General features: G+C 41.1%; 1 protein-coding gene and 1 long non-coding RNA gene across 2 annotated transcripts in view; one reads left to right on the top strand and one right to left on the bottom strand.

Moving 5' to 3' along the window:
• Positions 1-1,628: 1,628 nt before the first annotated feature.
• Positions 1,629-19,889, bottom strand: LOC311631430. Its single transcript, XR_014796582.1, has 3 exons — positions 19,272-19,889; positions 5,099-5,189; positions 1,629-2,709 (listed from the first exon to the last, which is right to left on the bottom strand). It is a non-coding gene; the product is annotated as an uncharacterized lncRNA (long non-coding RNA).
• A 105-nt stretch (positions 19,890-19,994) lies between these two features.
• LRPPRC (leucine rich pentatricopeptide repeat containing) overlaps positions 19,995-21,005 on the top strand; it is a 77,869-nt gene continuing 76,858 nt past the window's right edge. Inside the window, exon 1 of the mRNA XM_084901472.1 lies at positions 19,995-20,199. Within this exon, the coding sequence (XP_084757598.1) occupies positions 20,051-20,199 (149 nt within the window). The 5' untranslated portion in view covers positions 19,995-20,050. The remainder of the gene's footprint in view (positions 20,200-21,005) is intronic.

Genomic DNA, 21,005 nt, shown 5'->3' with positions numbered 1-21,005 from the left:
TTCCAAGTCTTGCTGATTCTTTTCTATATTTCTCATTCTGTCCTCCTTCTCTATCTCCATATGACTTTCCTATTCGAGCCATTGCCCTCTCTTTCTTAAAAGCTCCTTTAATTGCCTTCCACTTGGCCTTCCTGTTTTCAGCCTCATCCCTTTAATTCATGCACAACAGGTAAACTGTTCTTTCTAAAAGGCAAACCTGACCACAGCACTCCTCTGCTTAAAATCCTTCCTTGGTTCCCCATGGCTTTCAGGATAAATTTGAGACTGATTTTAGCTGACAAAGCCCTTGATCATTAGATTTCTCTCTAGCTATAGTCCCATTCCTCTCAGGCTCTAACCCAAGGACCATTTGGATATTTATAACATCATTCTCAGGTTATACAAAATTATCAGCTTAAAAATTGGCCTGCTATATTCGGTCAAATGTTTAATTAACTCACTCTATAATTAACTCACCCTAATGCTTTGGCAGGACCAGACCAAATGATTTTGCAGGCCTTATGCGGCCTGTGGGCCAGATGTTCCCCTCCCCTGCTCTAACCCATCACACATGGCCCAGCCACATCAAGCTCTGGGATCCCAAAAGAGTACCACACCATCCCTTTTGATGGTGTACCTCTATTCTTATTAATACCAGCATCCCCACACACATCCTACTCTTCTCATTTGCCTGGCTAAATCCTACTCTATTAAAAACAAACAAAAAACAGTTTAAAGGTCACTTTCTCCAAGAAGTCTTCCTAACTTATTGTTTTAAGCTCATATTTTTGCTCCTTGACACACTGTATTGTAATAGTTGACTTATCTGTGTGTTTCCCCAACTACATCATTTTAAGTTCCTTAGCTATATAAACTCAGCAACTGATCCAGTAATCAGCACTAGTAAACAATAAGTGTTTATTAAACAAATGATAGTTCTTTAGCATAAAATGTTCCTACTCTCATCTCTGGCTGATCCAGCACGTCTTACTTGGACACTCCCCTCCATTTTCAGATGTGCACCTTCCTGCCTGTAGTATCTTTATCCTCACTGAAACTCTGGGCTTTGATTTCTGTGGCTCAACCGTGATGAAAAAGCTTCTTGTCCACTCAATTACGCTACCACGGAATGGATGTAGAATAAAGAAATGACACCTTACCAAGTGAGGCCCTCGCCAGTTCCTCACCCAAGCTGAGTTTCAGATCATGATACCAGTTGACATCGGGCAGCTGTTAGATGAGAGATTTTCGCCTGCTGTCCCAACCCCCACGATTTGCCCCCAGCCCTTCCTCATCCCCTGGGGAACAACTTCTCTTTTTGTTTTGGGCCAGTGTTTAGCAGGAGCAGGCACCATGCCTTGTTTGAGCTGTGATCTAACACCAGCTGACAGGTGGGTTTCAGGGGTGTCTCTGGGGCCGTGGCCTGTTTAGTGGATTGACCACTCTAAACTCAATTACAGGAGACTTTCACGCTCCATAAGCAATTCCAGGCCCTTTTTTGATAAAACTCTGGTGAGTAAATAAGTCATGATGATGAGAGGGGCTCTATTTAATATTCATTGAAGTACACATGTTTGGAAATTGGAAGCAGAATTTAATCCATTTTCATATTTATATCAACATACAGCTTTAAAAGGGATTCCTCTTTTTCTCTAGCATTCTTGTCAATCTCTCCTTTGGAAAGCTAAAGGTAAACCAGACATACATTTTAAAATTAAAAATATCTAAAATTACAATTATCCAAGTATGAGTTTGAGATGTTAATTTTCAACTCAGAACCAATTCTTGCATTTCCTTTGAACTCCTGGGACAGGTAGGTAACAGATAAGCCATCGCTATTTCTGACGGCTAGATTTTTGGATTTAACTTTGTAATTAAGAGCTCAGCGAAATGAAGAGATTCAGAAGACGCTAGTCTCAGCCCCAAGATCTTACAATTCAGGGGAATGTTTACTAGCCATTTCAAGTAAATGCAAAAGCGCCCCATTTTAAATAAAGGTAAAATTCACAAAATAGCAAGTGTTTATGCTCACCAAAAATTATAAGACTATTCATTGAGGGAGAGCTGAAATATGAGGAGAAAGAGTTAACACAGTGAAGGGTGTAGAGCACTGTTGTGTAGTGCCCTCCCCTCCACTTTTTTTTTTTTTGTGTGTGTGTGTGTGTGGGGATGAATGTTTAAATATGGTGCTATGGTTGAAGGCATCTCTTTTAATAATGCAACACATGGCTTCCTGGGGGGACAGCAGTGGATTTGGAAACTGAATATGCTGCACTCTAAATTCTCCTCCCCGAGGAAGGCTGACTAACTAAGTGCCATGAGCTAGCATGGAGACTCAATCTGTCAAATCAACCTGCTGGAAAAGCCCCATGCGGAATCCTCTCCAGTCTCCGGGAGCTAATGTGAGCAGACACTTGCGACATTAGACAGTGTAGCAGGCCTGGCATGAAGGAAAAGTTCACCATCCACCTACAAGGTGGTCTTTAGATAAAGAAATCAGTGCACATTTGTTAATGTAACAACTTGGAAAAGTACGCTTTAAAAAACAGCTGCTCTATGGGGAGAAAGGATCAAAAGAAAAAGAAGGCAGTAACAGTCCCTGGAAGCTTTCTTTGGCCTTTCTGTACCTTTGAGGCATTGCTTTTTCTACTGGTCCTTCTTCTAGGCCGGGATATCTTCAGTTAAGTGAGTGAGTCCCAAACTTTGCCACTCCACAAGCCACCGCTCCTCCTAAAATTGAAAAGAGGGGTGGGGGGAATAAAAAGCAATGAAGAGGGAAAATTTTTTTTGCCTTATTGGGATAAATAACATCTTTCCTATTTCAGATGGGTGATCAACCGACTTTCTAAGTGAGAACTGTTATCTATCTGAAGGAAAACTGAAGTGATTATTACCTGGAAAGAGATGGGTGATAAGAGGATGTTACTCCTGTGTCTGATACAAAATAGAAGTATATGTCTATAACTGGATCAAATATTTTAAGAATTAAACAGCATTCTAGGGGAAAATAGTTATTAATATCAGATAAATAAATTTGATTGTGTTGAGTGTCTGACTCAGGGAGGTGGTTTTGCCAGTTATTTCCCCTCGGAGGGATGACTTTAATAAGGATAGAAATTTGCTACAGCATGCTTATTGCATATTTAATTTAGAAAATAATCTGATATATCTTTGAGTATGACATGCTGAATCAGCTCTTCCATGGCAGCTGTGAGAGCACAGGTTCTGGATAAAGATACCTGAATTCAGGTAGCTGGATTCTGCCAGTCACTAGTTTGTGTTTGAAAAGTTGTTTAGGAAAAACATTTATCTTATAAGATTATTCTGAAAACACTTTTCTCCTGGGAGTTTTATAACATAAGTTAATATATGGGAATTTCTCAGGTCAGTGTCTGTGATATACTAAGTGCTTCATAAATTTGGCCACAATTATTATTTAAATGAACCTAAATGGGTTCCCAGAGTTATTGATTTTAACAAAAAAACAAAAAAGGTTTCTGTGGTCAAATAAGCTTATGAATCAGGTTTAACATAATTAACCTTTTAAAAATATAGTATTTTCTAAATTAAATGTATATTATGACTATCCAAGGGAGAATTTACTTTCAAATATTTGACCATATAAACTTTTTTCATAGCTGATGCTGTTCGCTAAGTGAAAAAACAACAGTATACTAACCTGTGATTCAGAAGTTAAGAAATTTTTGAGTCATGGGGCGTGAACCACTAGGACAGTAATTTAATCATGGTAATTGGTTATCCTATCGGCCTCATAGGTCTCAAAGCACTCCCTTTTTAGAACAACGTTTTGTAAAGTGGGATTGGTAGGAGGCAGAATCCATATGTTAAAACACAGACCCTGGAGTTGTACAGACCTGGATTTCAATTTCCCAAACAAGCTATTTCATCTCTCTAAGCCACAGTGTCCCCAGCTATTGAAAGGACAGTAATAGTGACATTTACCCCCAGGCTTGCTCTATAAATTAAATCAGGTAATGCCTAGCTCTTAGCTATTAATGATGTATTTATTCCAACAGTGGGGCTAATATTTGTCAACAAATAATGAATTAGTTATTCTATTCTCAACTAATGTCTGTACTCATTCAGAGCCCTTGGTGCCTCTAAGGTTACAGTAAAAAACACACACAAAAAAACCCCCACTGGAATGGAAATAAGCATCTGTGGGTTTTAAAGTACCCTTTGTGCGTGATTAAGTAGTTAGTTGATGAACATTAGGACATGTTTACCAAGATTACCACACCCCTCTGTGCTTAGTTTTCTCTTCTGTGAAAACAACCATACAGCAGCACACCCTGCCTACTTGTATCAGAGTAACTGTGAGAAACAGAAATACTTACATACATATGATTTTCTTAAACTATAAAGGCCTATAGCTTTTTCAGAAGTAATTTATTATATGTTTACTTAGTCTTACATATAATGCCTCATTTTAATCCTTACTATGAGGTGGTATTATTCTACCTACTTTAGAGATGAGGAGACTGAGGCTCAGGGAGGCTAAGTACTGCTAATTTCTCCCAAGGTCACCAGTCTTATAGAGCCAAAAATCAATTCCAGATCTGTCTGACTTGAAAGTGCTTAGAACCATTGTGCTTTAAAAAATAATAACATTGCCCGTGGTGTGGCTCAGTGGTTGAATGTTGATTTATGAACCAGGAGGCCAGAGTTTGATTCCCAACCTGGTCACTTGCCTGGGTTGGAGGCTTGATCCCAGTGTGGGGCATGCAGGAGGCAACCGATCAATGCTATTGTCTTATCATGGATGTTTCTATCTTTCTCTCCCTCCCTTTTCCTCTCTGAAAATAATAATAACATTAAAACACATTTTAAGTTAGAAATTAGTATTGGCCACATACAATTCATTATTTTGTAGTTCTACAGATACCTTTTTGATGTTGTAAATGAGTGAAGATGATGAGTGAAGATGAAGCATTGGGTAGGAAACAGAGTGGTCAATATAGAATCCAGTGCCTAAATTGGATGATTATTATAGACACTGGCTAATTTGATTAACTTTCCCTATGACTTAAGTATATTTGCCATAATTATCACAATGACTAGCATGTTTGAGGTCACAAACTCCAAAAAGTCCAGTCACCTGTGTTAAATGATCTCTACCTCCTGAGAGTTTCTGGATGACAAGTTGACATGCATGGCAAGTAGTTTCACGAACTGCAATAGAACAAGGTCTGTCAGAAAAGGAAAATCTATATTAATCATATGCTATAAAACACTTTTTGTTAGTTACATATATTCCTTTACTTTCATTTCCCAAGAATAGCTCAGCTGTCAAAGCATTTCCATGATTTCCATAGTTTCGTCAAATACTGTGCGATCGAATTATTGCTCTGAGAGAAGCTACAATTAAAACACTTTAATCACTGTAACAAAGGATCCTTATTGAAGCTGACAAAGATGGTGAAATCTGATGAATAATTGGTCAAGTTAATCTTTTAAAAAGTGAATTAAACTGCTAACAAGTTAAATCACTGTGATTTTCAAAAGAAACCTCCAGGGTGAGAGAGAATGGGAATATTATCATCATTTAAAAAAAATATTTGCTTTCTTTGTCTCACCTCTCGACTTGCACTGGAGGCCCATGGTTAGAATTAGGGTGACCCTGAGGACCAGCTGGAAGAATAAGGTTGGTCCAAGTGTGAGGGCATGTTCTTCACTTTCCTCCTCAATGATCCCTCAATATTTCTAAGGGAGGCATACAGTGGATAGACGAAGACCCAGAACTAATATGGCACCCACTTATCAGCCATTCTTAATGACTTCAAGTGGGTCCATCATGTGGTTCTGATTTTGTCCCCACTCTAAGCCAACAAACCATGACAATGAAGTCACTCTGGTATAATTGCCCCTTATGCCCTTTTTCCAGTCAGATTGCTTATCCTTCCAGATCTCTCTCCTATTTGCATTTCAATGACTGTGGAAAATATACTATGCTCTGAAATAAACTGAGATGGGCAAATATGAACTAGAAATTCACTGCAAATGGACAGAAGAGGACTTTTGAGTTAAAGTCTTGACTTGGGATAGGCCTCCACAATTTTTGGGAGTTTCAGTGGATGCTGTGATGAATGGTCCAGACCCTCTCCAGGAAGAAAGGGGTTATTCCCCAGCTGCTGGGAGTGGTGATAGATTTGGTCCTCAGTTGTTAGCCTTGAGTCAAGAAAACTGAACACATTCTCCAAGGTCATACTTTCTTGTAGGGGTAGCTGACGTCCAATTATGGAGCTGTAAAGACTGGCCTGTTGCCACAGTTCCCTGTAGTGTTGGCTAATGTCTTTGTTGGGATTGCAATACTGCTCACTTTCTTCATTGGAGTCTTGACCAATAAAAATTCTGTTAAGAGAATAGACAATATCCACAAAAATTAACTTGCCCTGGGATCTCCCCAGTCATTCTGGGCAATTTCCAAGTAACTTTAAACTCTTTAATCTCTTGGTGATGCTATTCATTGTGAGAAAAAGCCAAATTTACAATGCTCTTGCTATGAATCAGATCCCTATATCTATCTTAGGTTTCAACCTAGAAAATCTTAACAAAATAAACAGACTAAAGTGGACCTCAGAGAAAAGTGAAGTGGAATTGGCTCAGGATAAAGTTCTACTAACTCCCTTCCAATGCAAAAAGTCTATTGTGTGGAAACTGTTCAATTTTTCTTTGACTTCTTATTGGAACAAACAAGATTGAAGAAGGAAATATTTTGGCTAGGATTACTGAAGATCACTGAAATCTTTAGAGAGATTACATCAGACTACTATGCATTTATATATGTGCTCTATTTTTAAAAAATCTAATGATAGATTTTTAAATATTATTTTGTTTGATAACATATTTATATGGTTTCAAAGTCAAATCTACAAAACAATGTACATTAAAAGAATTCTAGGTATCCCTGATCTTCTCATTCTATTCCCTCCATCTCTCATAAGAAGTATTTTTCATGTTTTTACTGACCACTCCTCTTTCTTAAAATGTTTTCCACTGCTAATTTTCTTTCTCTGGGTTCTCCTTCCTTAACCAATCACATAAATTTGCTATTCTTGGGGTTCCATCATTGGCCCTCGTCTCTTCCCATTTTGCCTTCTCTCCCTGGCTGATCTCAATTACTGCTTCAATTTCCACTACAAGTCAAATGCCAACTTCTTATTTACTTAATTATTTATTTACCTATACCCCACTCTATTAAAAAATGAAGTTTAGATACCTCACTAAAATATAAATGGAAAAAATTAACTGAGAAAATCTAGACCAAGTTGGAGTAGGGGGTATAAATAAGGTAAAACACAAAATTTGGCTCTAAGAGTTCTTAATTTTCAAAATTTCTTGAACATCAGTCTTCTTTGTTAAAAATAAAATCTGCTAAGTGGCATACCAACATTTAAACTGATCCAGGTGAAGCAGTTCTGCTTGAAAGGGAAAGCAGAACCCTGTTCTTCTATTTCCTATCTATCCCTACATGCCCAGTAGCTTCTGAGGTTCAGCAGAACAACTTTAAAAAAAAAAAAGTGATTTTGAGAGAAGCCTATGGAAACAAAGGGTTTAAAAGCAAAGATAAGAAGTGGTTAGGGAATGCCAGGCAGAGGGAACAGTGAGACTTGTGGTGCAGAGGCCCATAAAGTCTAATTTGGCCAAAGCATTGGATAAGAGAAATATAACCTAGCAGTGGGTGATAGTCGTTAGTATATGGTCAGCCAGGAGAGAAATACTGGGAAAAGATCCTATGGATGCCATGCTAAAGACTTAAAACAAGACTGCATTTTCCACTAAAGTTTTGCATCAGAAAGTAGTCCCCCAGAGTAATGTCTCCCATAGAGCAAAATTGATAATGCCACTCAGTGACAGAACTGTCCCTTTTGCAAGAAAGGAGATGTACTGCAGATGCTTTTTATGGGTTCTAAATCACTTTACACATTTCTTTGCATCCTTTTCTTTCTTTCTTTCTTTCTTTCTTTCTTTCTTTCTTTCTTTCTTTTTTTATTAAGTAAGCAATACTATTTTACCCTGGCTTTGGCCCCTAAGCCTGATTGAGAAGTATGCAGGTGAAAATTAATAAATAATCCAAAATACACTCATAAAATTAGGCCAACCAGCCTCTTCAGTTGTTTTTTTTTGGGGGGGGCGGGTATCCTTTTTTATCCTTGGCCTCAGCAGGGGAAAGTAGGGGCTTCAGACTAGGGATAATTGGCTGGTCTTAAGGTGCTCAATACTATGGACAACCAAGTTCCATGTCTTAGTATTCAGAAAAAGTTGAATTCAGAAGGGCAAAAGTACCACTTTAAGATAGCCCAATTTTATTCTTCGAGGGTCCTCAATATTTTTAGAAAGAATTAGTTTTAGTTCTTTGAAAACATTGTTTTCTGTACACGTGCATATGAACATGCACACATGCACACATCAGTACACCAAGTGTCTAAATAAAGGGCATATTGGGCTTTCCTCTTCCTAGTGAGAGTTCAAAGAAAGGGAATCTTGATAGAAATGGTAGAAAGATTAGTCTTTGAAATTCACCATAAGATTCATTCCATTGGTTTGGTGTGGCAGATAGATATACTACATCAAGTCTTAACTCTGCTGGGAGATGCAGCATGTTGCCAAGGCATCGCTGTCCATGGTACTGACATTACTGAGCATGGATGTTTCTCTTAACTCTGAGACACGGGTGAACTGAAATGAAGGTCCTTGTGAGTGCTTATGTCTAAATGCCCATAGCTGTACACTTTTTCTTTTATTTTCTTGTTTTGGCTATCAATACTTTTTACAGGTTCACACTTCGTTTTGTTCTTAAAGATTCATAACAAAAGTACATGGAATGTAATATGAGTTTTGATACATTGAGCAATTACAATTCTAAATAAGACAAGTCCATAAAATATGTTCCTCATTGTGGGGACAGAACCTTCCATTTCACTAATCAGAAAGAACCACAACTATTGTTCTAATTTGGAGATTGACAGACTTGGAAATATATATATATATATATATATATATATATATATAATATATATATATATACATACATACATACACACACACATTAAAAGCCACACAAATAAACTCAACACAGTCAACTACTTCAATTCCCCTCTCCTTTTTACATTTTCTTATCTACATCATATAATCAGGATGGACAAAAGCATAAGTCAGAGATATGTGGGACAAGGTTAGGTGCTCTGCTGATTGAATGCCAGACACACATGTTTCCTGAGGTGATCAAGAAATGTACTTTGAGCCGAGACCGGTTTGGCTCAATGGATAGAGCGTTGGCTTGGGGACTGAAGGACCCCTGGTTCGATTCCGGTCAAGGGCATGTACCTTGGTTGCGGGCATATCCCCAGTAGGGGATGTGCAAGAGGCAGCTGATCTATGACTCTCTCTCATTGATGTTTCTAACTCTCTATCTCTCTCCCTTCCTCTCTGTACAAAAATCAATAAAATATATTTTTTTTTAAAAAGAAATGTACTTTGAATCAACCACTCAGTGTGTAGCTAAGAAATACAAACAGAGAGGAAAGAATTAAAAAGAAGCTACAGGAACTGCTGGTGGGAGACCTGATGTCCACAGCAAATGTTTAAAATCCAACTTATATAGTGGGAGGATGGCCTGAATATATATGGTCAGTACATTTAAATAGAAATTTATAACTGTGAAGTTAGTATCTCTTGGACATCATGGAGCTCCTGAGCTTCAAGCCTTTGGATTCAGACCAGGACTTACACTATTAGCCTCCCACCCCCACCCCCATTCTTGGATCTTTAGATTTGAATTAGGGTTGGATCCTACAGTTCTCAGCTCTTCAGATTTGGACTAAATTACACCATCAGTTTTCCTGGTTCTCTATCTTGCATACAGTAAGTAGTTTGTTGGACTTCTTGGCCTCCATAGCCCTATGAACCAATTCCTATAATAAATATCCTCATCTGTCTGTCTGTCTGGCTATATTATCTGGTTCTGATTCTCTAGAAAACCCTAATACAGTCATATTCTCAGTCAAGGTCTGATGAATGAGTACAAAGACTCTGACAAAGAACACATTTCGATGTGGAGATCTGATTCCTGAACACTGTGCCCAAAACTCTTTAAAATTCAAAGCAGTGTTGGAGAAATTTCCACTCTCTGCAGAATGCCAAATTTTGACATTTTTTCTCCTGACATTTTTTATTTTCTATTATCAGAAAGGGCAGAATTTCTTCTTTAAAAAAAAGAGAGAGAGAGGGAGAGAAGGAAAAGAAGGTATACAGAACATGAGTTTTAAGTGTTATTTTTGTTCTTGAAAAGACTTCCCATAGACTTTATAAGAAAGCTTTTTTTTTCCTTCAGAGATTTATTTTGATAGAATTATCCAAGCCTTGTCAGGGAGAACAAAATTTTGTGAGCCTACTATACGAGTAAATGCAAAATTATATGCTGTAAGTTTTTTGTTTTATCATCTCTGGGTCCAGTCAAAGAGAGAAAAGAGTTTGAATCCAGAACTATTAGCATTTGGAGACAAAAGAGAGCCTTCACTGCAGCCTCTCCCCGGGGCTTGCTTCCCAGCCTTATAGGCTCCATCACTCAGGTGAAAGGACGTTGTACCCAACCTTCCCACAACCGTATCCCCACTCTCCACACCCCACTGTCCCCCCTACTCCCCGCCCCCACATGCACATTTCTCTTCTGGAGATTCAAGGAGTTTACTAACAGGATCAATTTCCTTAGCAATCTCTTTCAAAACCTTTAAGCCAGCTTTATAATGAGCTTTATAACTAGGACACCAGTGCTTCCTTTCTTTTCTCTCTGTTTCTGCCTCTTTCTCGCTCCATAAAAAGTAACATTTTACTAAGGGCATTATGTCTGCATTGGCCTATTCTGGTCACAAAGAAGTAGCATAATGCAGTGGAAAGAGTTTAGACTTTAATACCAGACATACCTAAATGTGAATCCAAGCTTTATTACTATCCAGCTCTGCTATGTTGGGCAGATTACCTAACCTCTCTGAATCCCAGTTCCTTTATTTATAAAAAGAAGATAGTAAGATCTATGTTGAGGGAGTCATAATTAGGAGGAAAAATATCTGTAAAATGCCTAATCTATTGACTTGCCTGCAGTAGGAGCTCATTAATGATATGCTGCTATTCTAAGTGAAACCTGGGACTATGACATCTGAGAGATCAACTTTAGGTGTTAGAGACACCACAGGAAGGCCACTGTGTGTGGAAAGAGGTACTAGGAGGGAGCAAGGGGGTGAGGCTAAAGAAATAAGCAGGGGCCTCATCACATAGGATCTCATGCAAACATGGTAAGGACTTTGAATTTTTGTTCTGAGTGTGATGGAAAAGGTGTAAGAGTTTTGACTAGGGGAATAAAATGATTAGATTTATGTGTTAAAAATACGTCTTTAGTTGCTGTGTGGAAAACAGAATGTAGATGAGCAGTTGGGAGGCCATTCCTGTAGTCCAGATGAGAGCTGAACGTGGTAGGAGGTGATGATGCAGGTGGCAAGAGGTGTGAAGTGCAGTATGTTTTGATGGTGGAGTTGACGGGGCTTGTTGATGGGAGTTGACAGGGCTTGCTGATGGACTGGATAGATCATGTGAGAGAGAAAGAAGGAATAAATATGATCTTTGGGTTCTTGCTCTGAGGAATTCAGAGAATAGAAGAGTCATTACTGAGAAGGAAGACTGTGAGATTAGCAGACTGGATCAGAGCTATCTATTAAATATCCAAGTGGGAAATGGAGATGGGACCTCAGAGCAGAAGTGAGATAGTAATTTGGATGTCATCATTATAGAAATGGTGTATAAAAAAAACAAACACGAGTGTAGAGGAGTTTGCCAAAGCAGAGAGAAGAAACCCAAGGCCCAAGGCCCAGGGCCCTGCAATGTTTAAAGGTTGCAAAAAAGGAGAAAATCCAGTAAAATAGACTCAGGAGGAATACTCGCCTCTGGATTTGACAACATAAAGGTATTGTTAAACGGAATGGTGGGGACAAAAGTCTGCTTTGAATAAGTTCAAAAGTGAACAAAAACTGATGAAGCAGAGGTAAAAACCAGTATAGACGATTCTTTTTAGGAATTTTATTGTGAAGGAAAAGGGGTGGGTGTTCTGGAGGGAGAAGTAGAATCTAAAGGGTTTTTTTGTTCATTTGTTTGTTTTTTAAGATGAAATGCATACTGTTGGGAATCATTTAGAAGAGAGGGGAACTTGAGTGTACAGGAGAAAGAAGAGAGAATTTCAGGAGTGAAGTCCTTAAAAACACATAAAGGGAGATGAGATTTGAAAGAAGTGGGAAGATTGGCCTTAGACACAAAAGGAACGTAGGACTAGTTTATGGGCCAAGATGCAGGAGGCTGATAGAATAACTGTCTTGCATATTCCAGAACAGGGTCTGGACCCGGGTGCATTACTGGAGAGTTTTCTATTTCGGGGAGGGTGGCATTCTATTAGTATGAGATTTCACAGCACAACACAGGAAAAGTTAATTTTATTTTTCCCTTGCTTCCCTCCCACCAAACCCTCCTGCAGTCTCTGTGGCTTTCTAACCAGACTCCAGCATGGACACTTGCATGCTAATGAGACAACACTTGGTCCAGTCCCAGGCACTTGTTTCTGAATAATTAATCTGGCACTGTACCAGCACCTACAAGCCACGTTTTTTCTGATGATTAAATAAAAGGCCAAGGCTCTTAACAACTGTCAACTAGCTGTTCGGTATGGCTTGGCTCCATGTCAGATGAACGAACTGGGAAGTCTGGACTGATCTGATGAAAGGAGAACACTCCCCTCCCCCTTTGGCCCTCCACCAAACCGTAGGTCAGACATCAGGGGGTTCAGCTTAGTCATTCCAAGAAGATGAAGGAAGATAGGCTGTCCTGATGATTCGGACCCTTCGTGCCTGTTTCAAGCATCACCTGAAGCCCCTAGCTTTCCTGAGTCCCTTCCAACCATTCAAGTGCCTTGTTTTTGTAGCTTTCTGGCAATTCTCACATCTCCCTTTCCTCCCTCCCCAAGGCTCATATTTCTTCTAAATGTGATCACATCAACTTAAGTTCCCCAGACTGCATGACTCAAGCCCTAAATTAAAAATAAAAGCCTTCTTTCTACTGAGACTGTAGACACACACACACACACACACACACACACACACACACACACACACACGTTGCTTGCTCTCAGCCCAGATTAGAAAATGCCAAACAGAAGCACCACCTTTTAAACAAGCTTTGAGACTTTCTTTAAAGATAACTGAAAGGTGGAATTGAGGATCAGTTAGTAACCAGTTTTGAGAAGTCCTGCTGGCAATGCAGAGCTTCCTGAAGTCACAAGGGCATCAGCGGCGCTGACATGGCAGAGATTGTTGTCCTGAGACTGAAACACAGACAGATTAACATCACCCGGGTGGACACTAATGATTTGCACTTTGAAATGCCAGAGGCTCATACTGCCATTAAAACAAGGATAAAACACACTTCTAATCTCCAAAGACCTTAGATCTTTCCAGACTCTGCAGGCAAATGCAGCCTGAATTTCTGCAGGTGGGCAGCCCTTTTGTGCCTTTAGGGGAATCATTGCCAGAGTTGCTGTGGGCAGTAGAGTCAGTAAAGCTGAATCAAACAATCACTGAAAACCTCCCAGAAGTTGTTAGTAATGATTCAACTTATAATTCAGTGCAATCAAGCCTACAACACTTCCAAACACCAACCTTATTTTAGCAGTACTTAGAAAACCACTCTTTCCTCTGAACATTTACAAGTTCAATAAGTGGGTTTCCAAACAAGCTTTATGATTTATCACAGACAGATAATTAGAATGTCATTTCAATCACCGGCATCTGGATAAAGTAATTTTGTCCCAGCATGGACATTTCTAGGAAATAAACAAAAGTCAAAGAGGAAAGGCTTGCTGGAAGCTTTCTCAAAAGGAAAATCTTTCGAGAGCTGCTGCTCTCAGCGACAAGGAGGAAATGCTCCCACAATGATTTGATTAGCAAAATAAACATTGGCTTTGACTAGTGCAGAACATCAAAAGGATATCTGATGTGACCGAAGGGAGGAATATCTGGTTAAACATCTGAAACTGCAAAGGGGTAGGAACTGATAAAATGTAATGACAACCTCATTAATTCAGTCCTTAAATGAATCTAAAATTCATAAGTAACAGGTTTCCAAGATCAATTTCGCACTTTTCAATTTGGTCAACAAATAGCTTAACGGTGCACTGCACCAGGTTCTACACAGAACCCGAGTTCTCAGTCAGTTTCTGATACAGTTGAGAAGGCAGGACTAACAGAAGGAAAGGGGATATAATTAAATGCCAAGTTGTGTGATTCTGATTTTAAGCTGAGTATAAGAAGTTCAGAAATGAGAGAAATCAGTGTTGGCTGAGGTGGAATAGTTCCTGAGAGGCAGAATAGCCAGCCTCTAAATCAATGGTCGGCAAATGGCAGCTTGCGAGCCACATGCGGCTCAGAAGCCGCAGTTTGCTGCTCTGTTGACTAATGAGTTTGCTGACCACTGCCCTAAATGAACCAAATATATCTTCTACTGGCCTGCCTGCAATTGTCATCTATAATATTGTGCCTTTGTATCCAGACTGCTATTTAAAACAGAACAAGGTACTGCATGGGAGAATATATTTGCCAATGATATTTCAGATAAGGGTTTAATCTCCAAAATTTACAGAGAACTCATACATGTTAACAAAAGGAAGATAAACGATCCAATAAAAAAATGAGCAAAGGACGTAAATAGACACTTTTTGAAGAGGACATACAGAATGCCCAGAGACATATGAAAGCATTCTCAAAGTCACTAATCATCTGAGAGATGCAAATCAAAACAACAATGAGATCTCACAACTATTAGATTGGCTATCATCAACAAATCAACAAACAGCAAGTGCTGGAGAGGATGTGGAGAAAAAGGAACCCTCCTGCACTGCTGGTGCAGCCACTGTGGAAGACAGTATGGAGTTTCCTCAAAAAGTTAAAAATGGAACTCCCATTTGACCCAGTGATTCCACTTCTAGGGCTATATCTGAAGAAACCAGAAACACCAATCAGAAAGAATATATGCACCCCTATGTTCATAGCAGCACCATTTACAATAGCTAAGATTTGGAAACAACCCAAGTGCCCATGAACACACGATGGATTAAAAAAAACTGTACTACATCTACACAATTGAATACTAAAATGCTATATTAAAAAAAGGAACTCTTACCATTTGCAACAGCATGGATGGAACTGGAGAGCATTATGATAAGCGAAATAAACCAGTCAGAGAAAGATAAATATCACATGATCTCACTCATATGTGGGATATAATGATCAACATAATTTGATGAACAAGAATAGATCCAGAGACAAATGGCAGGGGAGGAGGCAGGTGGTTAGAGAGCAACCCAAGGACTTGTATGCATGCATAATAGCATAACCAATGGACACTGGCACTGGGCGGTGGGGGCTTGCCCTGGGAGAGAATGGCTGGGGAAGGGGGGTGTCAATTGGGGAAAAAGGAGACTTATATAAAACTTTTGACAATAAATTAAAAAAAATTAAATTTAAAAAAAGTAAAACAAAACAAACAAAAAACAGTACAAGGTAGAGGTTAAATACACCGGCTCTGGGACCAGTCTGTCCAGGTTTCAAACCTCACTCAACCCCTTACTAGCAGTGTGTGTGATCCTGAGCAATTTAGCATTTCTGTGCCTCAGTTCCATTTATAAAATGGAGTTAATAACAGAATCTATCTCATAGAACAACTTTCGAAGTGAAATCAGTTAATTTATGCAATTCACTCACTAAATTTATAATTAGATGTGTATCAAAATCACCTGGGAAGTTTATGTAAAAAACTAGAGGCCCATTGCATGAAATTCGTGCATGGGGATGTGTGTCCCTCAGCCCAGCCTGCACCCTCTCCAACCTGGGACTCTTCAAGAGATGTCTGACTGGTCATTGAGGCCCAATACTACCAGGATCAGATATCCTCTCACAATCCATGATTGTTGGCTCCCAACTGCTTGCCTGCCTGCCTTCCTGATTGCCCCTAACTGCTTCTGCCTGTCAGCCTGATCACCCCTTAACCACTCCCCTGCCAGCCAAATTGATACCTAACTGCTCCCCTGCCAGCCTGTTTGCCCCTAACTGCCCTCCCCTGCAGGCCTGGTCACCCCGAACTGCTCTCCCCTGTAGGCCTGGGTGTTCTCTCTCCCTCCCCGCCCCCCCTCAACTGCCCTTCCTTGTAGGCCTGGTCACCCCCAACTTCCGTCCTCTGCTGGCTTGGTCACATCTAACTGCCCTCCCCTGCAGGCTTGATTGCCCCCAACTGCCCTCCCTTGCAGGCCTAGTTCCTCCCAACTGCCCTCCCCTGCTGGCCTGATCATCCACAACTTCCCTCCCTTGCAAGGCTGGTCCCTCTTAACTGCCCTCCCCTGCTGGCCATCTTGTGGTGGCCATCTTGTGTCTACATGGGGGCAGCCATCTTTGACCACATGGGGACAGACATCTTGTGTGTTGGAGTGATGGCCAATTTACATATTACTCTTTTATTAGATAGGAGGATGTCATGGGATCTGTAGAAGTTGGAGGAACTAAACCCCCTAGAGCAGCAATTAAATTTGGGGAGATAGCAGTAGTGTGTAATGAAGAATTGAATAAGACTTTCAAAGAAGAATAAATAAGTATAAAGTCTTATTTCCAAGCCATTTGGTCAACAGACCTTTGCTTAGGGCAGTGTTTCCCAAACTTCTCTCATGATGAGAATCACCTGGTGGAGTTCTTAAAATACAGATTCTTGAATCCCAACTAAGAAGTGCTAAACTAGAATTTTTGGGAACATATATAGGTAAAATTGTATACTTAACTAGTGCTCTAAGCTTTATTAGTCTCCCTCTCCAACTTAAACTGAAATTACCAGAAGGCAAGTTACATTAAAAGTGTCCAACTTTTAAAAGATGAATTTTTAAGCCTTAAGAGAGGCACAAGCTAAAACAGAAATACCACATTATCTATTGCTCAGAGAAAATTAAATGCATTTTCTAGTTCCTTAAAAAACAAAAATCAATTAACCAGAAAATTTAAGAGATTCATGTCACATTTCAGGAATTAACGATGACTGTTAATGAGACTTCCTAAAGTTTATTTTCAGCTATTACAAGGATTACAACTGTTTTCTGTCTTGAAGGGACTCAGTTGTATAATATGTTGAAATGCCAATTATGTTTGACTACTATTGATTTATTCAGACACTATCTGCCCTGTGGGAAACACATCAACTTTCAGCCTTCACACATGGTAACACTGGGAAAATATCAGCAATGACCCCTTGTTGTTAGTGCTGGTTACTTTCTTACAGTAAATGACCCTGCATCTGTCTTTCTGGTTTGTGGGCTCATGAAAGAATTATTATTTGACAGAAGTGTTGCTGAAGGGTATAACAATGATAAATTGGATCTCCACTTATACTGATAATTATGGGCTGTGTGCAAATAAAAGTCAAAGCAGAATATTTTTTTGAATAATTGGGAATTACATAGATGAATAAATTTGAATATGGAGATGGAATCACAGATGGAAAAAGCCCTTGATTCATCAGACAAGTTGCCTTAAGAGAACATACAATCACAGCTAAACATTAAATCTGTTGCTTGAAATGTTAAGTCTTTTAAGCAAAATATGCTTTTATTTATTTATTTATTTATTTGTTTGTTTGTTTATTTTTTGTTTCTAAAGTTTTTCTCTCTCTTCATTTTATTTTTAATTTTTAAAATTTTTTTATTAAATTATCTTTGTACATATACCATTGCCCCCCCCCCGCCCCCCACCCCCACCCCCCTAAAAGCAAGCAAAATAGGCTTTTAAACTCAAGTCAATCACTTGGTTCTTTGCTCTCACTGTTTTGTGTGTGTGTTTTACTCTTTATTGTTGAAAGTATTACATATGTCCCCCTTTTCCCGCCCAGTGACCCCCTCTAGCCTGCCCCCGCCTCCCACCCCAGACCTTCACCACCCTATTGTCTGTGTCTATAAGTTATGCATATGTGCATACAAGGTCTTTGGTTAATTATCTTCCCACCCATTCTCCCACGCCTTCCCTCCGAGATCCTGCACTCTGTTCCATGTTTCCATGTCTCTGGATCCAGTCCGTTCATCAGTTTATTTTGTTAATTAGATTCCATATATGAGTGAGATTATGGGATACTTGTCTTTCTCTAACTGACCTATTTCACTTAGCATGATGCTCTCCAGGTCCCTCCATGCTGCCTCCAAGAGTAAGATATTCTTCCTTTTTGCTGCTGCATAGTATTCCATGGTATAAATTACCACAGCTTTTTTTATTCACTCATCTACTGATGGGCACTGGGGCTGTTTCCAGATCTTAGCTATCGTAAATTGGCTCACACTATTTTGAATGGAGTTATGTGAAAATTGGAGAAGACTCCAAAAAGGTGGACAAACAATTATGAGTGACCAATTCTACTTTCTGATCTTCTGTGATTAACCATAAAGGGTAGGGGCCCTGTTAGGATGCCAAAAAAGTTTAATTGACCTAAGTGAAATGAGAATAATGTTCTCTATCTTGTCAATTTCCCATTCAGGGTATTGAATACCATACTTCCAGCTCAGAATTTTGAAGATGAATGTTCCTTTTTTCTTTTATACTTTATTGATTTTTTACAGAGAGGAAGGGAGAGATATAGAGTTAGAAACATCAACGAGAGAGAAACCTCTATCAGCTGTCCCCTGCACATACCGGGTATGTGCCTGCAACCAAGGTACACAGTTCTTTTTCTTCTTCTTTTTTTTAAATATATTTTATTGATTTTGTACAGAGAGGAAGGGAGAGAGATAGAAAGCTAGAAACATCGATGAGAAAGAGTCATCGATCAGCTGCCTCTTGCACACCCCCTACTGGGGACATGCCCGCAACCAAGGTACATGCCCTTGACCGGAATCGAACCCGGGTCCTTTCAGTCCCCAAGCCGACGCTCTATCCATTGAGCCAAACCGGTCTTGGCAACACAGTTCATTTTCAAGGAGCTGTCAAGGGAGCTCAACAGCCAAAGGGGAAATGACCAGGCAGGCCTTCCAAGGGTAACTTCTGAGCGCTCACCTGGGAACGGGAAGGAGGCAGCCAGGTGGGGTGTGGAGGGAGTGGAAGCCTGTCCTCCCGATGCACAGGGGACTTTTCTGGACTATAAACCCTGTGACAGCAAGAGCCTCCTATGCTGTCCCCAGATTTGGCTCCAGATACTTTTCATCATCCTCTCGCTCTTACCTCCGATGCTGGTGCATTATTTCTTGAAGAGGGGAGCGTGGGAGTGGGGGAGGATGACTTCGGTTAAAGCTCTGAAAGTGTCAGACTCCGCTATTTCATCAAGCGAGGCATCGCCTGCGGACGCAGGGTAGGATTCTTTCCAAAAATCGGGACTTTTTTTTAAAAACGCCGCGGGACGCGGGACACATTGTTAAAAATCGGGAAGCCCGGTCACCTCACTTCACACTGTCCCCTGGCGGAGTGCAAAGGTCCTCCACGTTTTCCTGTCCCACGTTTCTCAGAGCCGTGGGACCGTCCCAGTCCGTTCGCGCGGCAGCACCGAACGCCAGGGGCACCAGCTCCGGCACTGAGCACTGAGCACTGAGCACTCCGGGAACTTCACGGTCGGCCCTTCTGCGGAGTTCTCGCGGGTTCTCGTCAGTCGGCCCCGTCCAGCTCCGGCGTTCACCTGGGAGGAGTCGACCTCTTCGGACTCTACCAAGTGAACACGCGTAGGGGTGGAGCGGCTGAACCATCTGGGACGAAGGTCAGAAGACGGAAAGCAAAACTCCCTTAAATAACATATAGAACCCTGTTGTCATGTTCAACGTGTCGTAGGGGCTCGTACCTCCTCCCAGAAGTACGAGGTAATTCCACCTTCCCAGAGAAAATCGACTCGTGCCTCCCCTGGCGTCGGGCGCGCTCGGCCTTGGTCTCGCCCGCGCCGGGCGACCCCGAGGTCACGTGCTCCTCCTGTCCTTCTGGAGGAACGTGCAGCCTGGGTTAGGCACAGCCGAGCCATGGCAGCCCTTCTGCGACCGGCCCGCTGGCTCCTCCGCGCCGGGGCGGCTCCGCGCCTCCCGCTCTCCCTGCGCCTCCTCGCCGGCAGCCCCGGCAGGCCGCCCGCCGCCCGCTGTCTGCCCGCAGATCGCACCGCGCCGGTCCCCGGGTGAGTGCCCCGCAGCCCACCTTGCAATGTGGGCGTCTTCCGGGTGATCAGTCGTTGACCCTGGAGGACCATGGGTCCCTCCTGCCCCCTCGAAGTGCCCACTTCGCCTCTCTCCAGGGCTAAACATCCCGGGGCGTCGGACCATGCTTCCCTACAGAGATTTTTCGGGTGATCGGATTGGTCGCTTTCCGAAGGTCATGGCCGCGGGCATGGCATGTTTCCGGCTTGGATCATGTCCTCGGGCTACCTCCGGCCTACGAAACTCAGAGGGGCTTGGAAGGCTGCTGTGAGGGTCGGGTGTTCCTCTCTTTAGGATTGACCGGTTAGGGCTGTCCCATGGGCACGCGTTATTGGTGATCAGTAACCAGCTAGGACTTAGATTTTGAGTCTTAGTTGGGTGGTGGGGAGAGGAGAGTAGATTGGGAGTTTTGAATGAGCTAGGGATAGCTTAGAGATAGTCATTTAACTATGATCAGTTTGGGATTTTGCTTGAATTTCCTAGTATTGACGAGATTATGGTATGGGCTTGTCACAATTAGGCTCAGTAAGTGTCAATGAATGAATTAAATGAACACATGCAAGGCATTCCGTGGGGACTCCAAAGGCAAGTTAGATTCTCAGTGAGTGTCAAAGGTGTGAGTAAAATGCCCTCATGGATTGAAGTTTATCGAGAAAAAGGTTTGGTATTAGACTTTTTGGGGCGGGGAATAAGTATTCATTTGAATAGTATTCCTGACCACTGAGCAGGGGAGATAGGCACTGAGGTTTTGGAATTGGGGAAAAGCTGACTTTGAAAGACTAGTGTT

This window comes from Pipistrellus hanaki (assembly GCF_964339955.1).
Source record: "Pipistrellus hanaki genome assembly, chromosome: 12".
Taxonomy (NCBI): domain Eukaryota; kingdom Metazoa; phylum Chordata; class Mammalia; order Chiroptera; family Vespertilionidae; genus Pipistrellus; species Pipistrellus hanaki.
Note: the sequence above shows the minus strand (reverse complement) of the source record. Positions and strands in the feature narration are given on the sequence as shown.